Raw genomic sequence first — 8,586 nt, 5'->3', positions numbered from 1 at the left:
CCCACCCTTACCCATCCCCAACCTATACCAGCTGTATATTCACTCTTTCATCAGGTGTTCTTAAGTTTCCAATTCAAACCTTAGATTAGTAAGCATAAGGGTGCTTACACACCTTAGGATAATCGTACGATAATCGCGGGAAATCCCGCGATCGTACGATTATCGTAAGGTGTGTGGAAGCCGTGCAACCTCTACTACTGTAAGGTTGCACGACTTTTAACTTACGAACATGTTCGAAAACCCGCCGAGCATCGTACGATGTTCGGCGGGTGTGTAGCATGTTCGTAAGATAAAAGCCGGCGGGCTGGTGTGCGCAAGCGCACACTGCCTGTTCGGCATTACGGTCATCGGAAGCCCGCCCCTCAGGGGGGCGCGGCTTGCGATCATCTGCCTGTCCAAGATGGGCAGATCGTACGTTTTTTTGATTACCTTACAACCATCGCAAGACAAAAGTCTTGCGATGGTTGTAAGGTGTGTGCCCAGCATAACTGTGTCTATTCGTAACTGGCACATTCAAAAGCAAATACATTATTTATGCACATTGCATTGTGCATATACAGTGTTTTTTTTAGTTGGTTTTGAGTTGTGCTAATATCTGATTGTCAATTTGGTAAACCTAGAGATACATTCCCACAAGTACCCCCTGGTAAAGTTGTTGTGTTTACTACTGATTAGGTACATTTTAGTTCAATGTTGTATACAAAGACCGTTTTATCATCTATATCTTATCTATCACATATATAAACTCCCTCATGAAACATTGTAAATCCAGTAATTTTTTTAGTCACTTGGGGCACTTACTGCTTATAGCTAGTTGGTGGTGGCGGTCCTAAGTAGTTGATAACTGAAAGCAGCTCACTAGAAGACATTAACACAGCATTTTCCAAGTTTGTCTTATTTACCTATTGTCCTGCAATTTTCCCTTTTTCAATAAGAACGGGTCTGTCTATTTTCACATAACATTCATCCACAAATCACAAATTTTTCCGGGTGAATCCAATTCGATATGCAAATTGTGTGTAAACATTTTATAAATAGACCCCTAGGAGTCCACATAGTATAGTTGTTGCATAAAAATAAGCAGTATATTCGATACCTTGAATGTTTCTGTATAATGTTCAATTAAGTTAAGTACATGCAGTGCTTCTGAACTTTATTTTCCTATCTAGTTCCCACTTAGAATCATTCAATGAGAGCATTAGTTAAGGACATACTAAATGACTTAAGTTGCAAAAATGAGCAAAAAATATACTCTTCACTAAGAATCGACATTTTGATTCGTGAAGCTTTAACGACCTGTTTTCCATCTCTGTTGAATAGTGTAATGAACGGAATGAGCGTCCACATTCAGGGTTGTTTTTCACCCAAGAGCTGCTTGTTCTATTTATTTTTTTTACCTTGTGCCAAAAGTTGTCAATAAGGCCAGTTGAATATTTGTCACTGGCTTTCAAGTGGAAAAATTAATTTCATAAGGCATTGAGGTGTGGTTAATGTCTTATGCAGCCTGGCCAAGTTTTTGCAGCAACAGATCAGATTAATGTTTCGAATAGCAGAAAATATTTGTAGCAAACAATAAGGTAAAGTGACTTTGATCTTCACTAGAGGCCCTGAGGGCCAAACGTATGAGAATTGTGAAAGTCCTCAATTGCAGTGACATTTTGGATGTTCAGAAAATACTTTGTCGATTTTTATAAACACTGACATTTTTGTAAAATCCTAATCTGTCTGGTCCCTACTTTTTTTTTATTATGCTTACACATTATATACTGTAGCTTTCTTTTAACTGCTTTTGGTGCATACCTGAATCAATGGGGACGTTTTATCCTATTTACCACATTAGTAACTAATCTAGCCCGCAATCTCACTATCAGGTTGCAGCTTGGATCCCCCCTCTGGTGTGCCAAAGTAGCACTGCAGCAATAAGAAGTGTTCCTCACAGTACAGTGGTGGTTATTGGTCTTCAAAACTTTGCAGGTGGATTTGCCCTATGGCAAATCCTTTTGGCAGCCCAGTAGGCAGCCCGATATCCATTACATTGGATTCTTCTGGCAAGTTACTTAAATTTCCCTCACTATGTTGATGATGATCTATTGATATCTATCAATATATTGATCGTAATAAACGATGCATGCTTATATGTAATATTTTTGGTAGTAAGTGACACTAAACTCGGGGGTAAATCTTAAATGCATTCAAGTACCCTAACTATTACCAAAAAATGTATCGCGTGGCTGTAGATCCTTAAATCATCTCTGGATTGGTGCCGACACTTTCCTTCTGGAGGGTGGTTACTTTTGGTCCCCTGTATGTGTTGTAAAGTAGCCACCACTCTAACCTCGCTCCCGTGATGGGACTACAATCTCACATTAGGTTTTAATAATTTATATTGAGATTGTAGTTCCTCACGGGAGCGAGCTTGGAGCAGTGGTTACTTTACAACACACTGAGACCATGGAGAACAAAATTAGCCACCCTCCAGAAGGAAAGATAGTGTCAGCATGAATTCAGGGATGATTTGAAGACCTACAGCCGAGTGATACACAAATACGTTTTTAATAGTTAAGATGTCAACCTTAATGTGTTTTTTTATTATATTATTTTTTATTTTTTTTTTAAACTCCTTTTGGGTCACTTCAAGTTATGAGCATGTTGTCTGTTGCCACATAAAAACATAACTCCTTGTCTGTTGATGAGCTGTGGCTAACCTGATTTCACAGCTGATGTTTCGTGTAGACGTATGGGTCTTGGGGAAACCTCACTATTGACTCATCTCCAATTAAGACCCTGTAAATAGTCACCCTTTAACAGATGGACTCCCAGTAGCTCTCAGGCAAGCACCATTCTTTGCTTTGCAATGGACAAAACAGTTGAGTAGAACTAGGAATTTTTGGCCACTGCGGTTACCAAATGATAGCATGTGATGTGACCTGCTAGTGAACCCTTAAAAGATCATCTTTTAATCATCTCGGGGAAACTTTCTGCATTTAACTGATGGGTATTAAAAGGCAATTAGCAGTAGTCTTGGGGTATTGTAATTGGTAAATTGCTGAACAAAATTGAAAAGAAAATGAATGGCCTCCGTAATTTCCTCTACCTTTTTGTAGTCTAGCTGCTTTCAGTTTTATATTCTTTTATACAGTCCATAAAACGGGCAGCTTTTTTCCCTTTCCCTTAAAAGACACCATTTCAAATGGATCATCTACTTTATTAATTACTATTGCAGCACTCATTTGGTTAAGGAGTTTCTTGCTCTGTGTAGTGATAGTTAATCTCAAGTCGGATCCCCAAAAGCTTATTCCTTAAGTTTGTCTGCCACTGGTGTTACCCTGCCTAGTCATGTTGACTTTGAGGTGTTTTCTATCTGCTGCAGTGCTTAGGTATTGTCTTAACTGTTGGCAAGTCATAGCATCATAAATACAGGTGTAGAACCTAGGTAGTTTTGATGCCCATTCTAACTAACCTTTGTTCCTGGGTACACCTGTCTTTCAGCTTGAATGTAATTTATAGTTTATGAAATAAGTTGATATTTTGCATTATAAAGTAGGTTTCCATTGAAAAGTGGAATAATGAAGTATTGAATGCTAAAATACATTCACGTATAGTTTGCTGTATGATGGAGTCACCTTTTCCTACAATGGCATTTTCCCTCCGCCTGCAGTGTTCTAGAACTTTTTAGAAGTCTGGAAATTAAACGATTACATCAAAACAAAGAGACATTTAACATGAACAGCACATTTTACCAGCATATGACATTTTCCTGTTTATTACTTGGGACTAGCCCTGACCCTTAATTTGTCACTTTTAGTGTGCATTAGCCAGCAAAATAAAGGAAGCCAGTCATTAAAGAAACACAAAGGCTACCATTGGTGACTACGGCTGGGAAAATGGCTACAAACTAACTGTACAACCTATTTTACATTTGCCAACAACTATGTAGTGAGTTTACCTGGACTGTATAACAGGGCTGCACAAATCTCAGAAGCCATGTAGCCAGTGCTCCATAGAAAATACAGTTGGTGCCTAACTTTTGAAGTTTTCTTTAGTTGTCAATGGAGCTGGCAACTAAAAAAACTGGCTACTAAAATAAAAAATCCTCCTAGCTTGAATGGACTGACTCCTGGGTTCCATATTAATTTGTCCACTCCTGCTGTATAGAAGGGCAGTACATTTATCCTATAGTTAATGGTAAATCTAAATGAGATCAGGTTGTAACCTGTATAGCTAACCTTCGTGACAAAACTCAGGCGTGTTTTCAAGCTGTGAAAGTAAGAGCTGCCACCTTTTTGTGAGGATTTTTAAAATTTGAAACTTAAAGCCAGCAAGTTCACTTTAAGAACTTATTTATTTTTATTTATTTTTTAGCTTTTCCACCAGCCATCCATTAATTGGTCTCTAAAATGGCACACTATAGGTTAGATCCTACAGCAACCAGTCGAAGTGCTGGCTTTCGGCAGGTTTACTGTAGCGTGACTAGTGAACACTGGTTACTTCCTATAGGTTACAGCAGATTTCTTGCATAGTAGTATTAAATCAGATGCACCATGTTGAGTAACTAAAAGCATGTATTTCCAAAGAATGTTACAATGCACGAAGCATTATAGTTTGTGTTGTAAATGTTAAAATGAAGATAAACTGGTTTTAACATATGTCTGGCTCATGACAGGTGTGCCATTCCAAAGTCTTTATTGCATGTATTTTTGTAAATCTGGAATCCAAGCAACTTTTTTTTATTTTTTTTATTATTGCATTGTTTTTTGTGAGCTGAGGGGGACTCTATGGCAAATGAATAATGTCTGAAATAGACTGGGTTGTCCATATCAATCAGGTCCCAGCTTGCATTTTCTAAGCTACACTGGACGAATGACAGATGGATTTTAATTGGTTTCTATCAATTACACGCACTGCTTTTCTTGGTTTTCCAGTAGATTAGCCACTTTTCTGTAATTTGGGGTGTTGTCGTGTTACTAACTTTTTGTTTTTTGTTTCTTTTGTGTAGGTGAAAAGCCATACCATTGCGACTGGGAAGGGTGCGGGTGGAAATTTGCTCGCTCTGATGAATTGACGCGCCACTACAGAAAACATACTGGCCATAGGCCATTTCAGTGCCAAAGGTGTGATCGGGCCTTTTCTAGGTCAGACCACCTTGCCTTGCATATGAAAAGGCACTTCTAAGTGGTAAAAGTGATTGCAGGCCTAAAGAAGTCTCAGTATTTACAGCACACATTACAAGGGGATGGGAGAGAAACTGAACGCAAGCACTACAAATTGTGTGAGAAATCAAAACTTGGAAACCTCAGTGTAACTATTCTCCACAGCATAATGGAGAACATGCTAATTTAATGGACTACAAAAATGGGGTTTTGACTGGATCTTCAGGCATTCCATTTTTGGATCAAACTGGACTTAAACCTGGAACTATATTGTAAGGACTGGAAAACTGTTGATTGCACTATTCAGAAGTGTTCAGTCTTGTTCCACCTGCTGCTGTTGTTGATCATAATCCTCCCCCTGATAGGCTAAGGGCTTAAGGTGTGTTTCAGGGAGCAAATGGCCAGAAAAGGTCCGTGAATAATTTGTTCCTTCTTGTTGCACAATGACATTGTGTAACATTTGTGGAAATATCTCATTATTATTCCATTGGATGCTTAATTTGGTGTGCATGTTCACACAGGTAGTATGTAATGCTGGTTGAAGGAATAAATACAATTCGCTAATGGTGCTTACAGGCTGATACTTCTAATGGTACCGAAATTGAAGCCAAAGTTCTCAAACTGCTGCATATTCGACAAGGAAATCTATTTGTCTTCCGAATTTTTTTTTTTTTCAATTTTGACCAAAGTCGGGTGTGTAAACCTGATTTATTTTGTTTAATATATTTGTATATGCAGACAGTATGTGATGCACTGTGGTTTCTATGTGCAATAAATTTGTACAATGGTCTTTTTCCCGCATATGCCTTATCCAGAACAAATGTTTTTGTTTTCTATATAGGACTTTACATAATAAATATGTAATATAAACTTATGCCAACTTCTATTTTGTATATTTGTAAACCATGAAGTAAAATGAACTTTTTTGGAATTTGTATTTTTGCTTATTCAATAAGTTTTAAATAAAGTTATTTTATTTGGAGGATAGTCTCGTGTCTTGGCCTCAGTCTTCCTACTTAAAATGTACAATAGGATGCACTTAGATTCGCTACTAGTGTAAATGCAATGGCATATGGTTCAAACAAAAGCATTAATACATGAGACCTATGTACTTTTAGATTTTCGCTTAATGCCTAGGTTCAAGGTCTTGGGAGGAAATTAGTCATCTCACTTTGTTCTGTAGGTTATTAAAAAAGCTAATTGAAAACTGGTCGATTTAATGGCTTGCCAGCCATCAAAGTGTGAATTTAGTCTAAAAGCTGGGCACATACTGAGAGCAGTGTTCTTTTTGATCCTTGGCTTGTGATCGAAGTACTTCAGTTGCTAATTTGGGGATAAACTTGACATTTTACTATAGTATTAAAATGGAAGCTTACAATGCTTCAAGCACCAATCATTTTTGCCTTCTGCCCCCTAGCATCAGGATGTGAGGGGAAACCTGCTGCATAATCCATGTTATGGCAATCTGCAAAGCTGTTCCCTGCATGCAGATACTGTATTACAACTTGGAACAGCTGTCTGTCCATGGTTAGATCATGTCACGACATTACCAATTTGACATTTACAATAATGAGCCATGATGGATGCTTTTATGATTTTTGTCAGTAAGTGCTGATCTATCCAAGCTTAGATTTGCCTTCTCATTCTGCAAACTCAGATTTCCTGACTGTCATGGTTACCCACTTGCTTCAATATGTATGTCTCTTACAAGGAACCAACATGCAAATGCGGACCTCTGATTTGATAAATATGCACCTTCTTCCATGTCTGTAACTAAAACCTTATTGAACCCACATGAACAGTTTAGGAATGGGGCTTCTTCTTTTATAAATGGCTATAATTGTGACACTATTCCAGTCAATAAAGGGATTGACTCTGCATCAAGTTGGAGTGCGAGTGAACATCTATCAATTTTGTCTTATTTTATAAAATCACCAAGAGCTGGTAATATGTCTGAAATGCAAAGACCTTAATATAGCTGTATCGTGCCTTGGTGTTCCTTCCTTCTGGTGATCTAAGGTTTCTTGTGGTTGAGTAGGCGGCCCAGGAATCGAATGCTTTCTTGTGAACAGGCAATGTTCACGCCTTTGTTTAAGACTGCTTAGGGTGGTGGTTTGTATATAGAGGCCATAAAAAGGCCTTATCAAAACGTTTCTGCTAATGGTTTTTCCATTTTGAAAGAAGACTTTACCTGTACTAAATAAGGCGTTACAGAAAATATTGTTGTTTTAAAGTACCTCTTCTGACATTGAATGCATAGTTGCAAAACAAGCAATAATCATAAAGACAGCTATGCAATAAAGTATAAACTAACTGTCCTGGCTTGTTATATACTGCATTTTTTAGTGATCGGATGTGTACACACAGGTGACTGCTGCTGTAGATTTACTAACCGGTTTTGTTGTCATGGAGATGTGGTAGATTTACAATAGACTACCCACACAACTATATGGGAGCAATACTGCCAAGTTCATACACAAAATAGATTTATTTTTTCATGATGAAAATGGATTAGTACATGGCTAAATCTTTTTAATCTCTGCATAGAAATTATTTGTCCTGTTACTCCCAAATCCCAAACTAAAATTATTATTTAAGGATTGTTTTGATTTGGATATTACATTGCAATGCCAGTTTGCCAGTGTTGGAAGGGTGTTCAGCAGTCCAGCGATAGGCATTAGTAGAAATGATTTGGGGGTTGTGGCATAGGGTGAACCCATGTCCCGAAAAGGCGGGATTGATAGTTGCTCATTAATTTAGGGCTAGAATTGTAGGTCATCATCATTACATGGGTGCATAATAATGGTGGGTGGTGAATAGTCCTAGGTTGAAGCACCTATTTTTGGTATATTGTTATAGTGATATTCGGGGGAAGGGTTTGTGTGTTGTCATCAGCTCAGAGGGGAGTTATTAAGTAAGTTTTTTTTGAGGAAAATTGTGAAAAATCATTTACATAAAATAAGGTGTTCTTAATGGGACTGTAGTCATGCGTTGTGTTAGAACATACAACGCAAACTATTTGATTCTGATCAGTTAAGTCCTTGGTTCTCAACTGGTGGGTCGTGACCCAAAAGTGGGTAGCGACCCCATGTTCAGTGGGTCGCCGAGTGCCTTCCACTTTTCTAGGTGAAAGGCTTCTCTGCCTCACCCTAGCGCAGCACAGTCACTTCTCGCACCAAGCAGCCATTTAAAATATGCTGCCCGGCGCAGCCTCAGTCAGCTTGAGGTGGGGTGGGCTGGAGCTATGGCCGTGACGGAGCCCCATCCATATGTGCATTGCTTAAAGCTCCCTCACGTAGAGGTGCCTGGACCAGAGTGAAGTCACATCCCGGCTCCCGGTACCTCTACAGGGCACGCAGGGGAGTTGTACAAGCAATGCACATATGGATGGAGCTCTGTCACAACGCAGCAGCCCACACTGGACCCCCGGCTGAGG

At 38.8% G+C, this 8,586-nt stretch overlaps 1 protein-coding gene across 3 annotated transcripts in view; it reads left to right on the top strand.

Moving 5' to 3' along the window:
* The window catches only part of KLF4 (Kruppel like factor 4), a 10,378-nt gene extending 4,824 nt beyond the window's left edge, over positions 1–5,554 (top strand). For all 3 annotated transcript variants that reach the window (XM_018573512.1, XM_018573520.1, XM_018573506.1), the window contains one exon: positions 4,997–5,554. In XM_018573512.1, coding sequence (XP_018429014.1) covers positions 4,997–5,172 — 176 coding nt within the window. In that variant the 3' untranslated portion in view covers positions 5,173–5,554. The remainder of the gene's footprint in view (positions 1–4,996) is intronic.
* The last annotated feature ends 3,032 nt before the right edge of the window (positions 5,555–8,586 follow it).

The sequence above is a fragment of the Nanorana parkeri genome, unplaced genomic scaffold (genome assembly GCF_000935625.1).
Source record: "Nanorana parkeri isolate BGI_ZX_2015 unplaced genomic scaffold, ASM93562v1 scaffold47, whole genome shotgun sequence".
Classification (NCBI taxonomy): domain Eukaryota; kingdom Metazoa; phylum Chordata; class Amphibia; order Anura; family Dicroglossidae; genus Nanorana; species Nanorana parkeri.
Note: the sequence above shows the minus strand (reverse complement) of the source record. Positions and strands in the feature narration are given on the sequence as shown.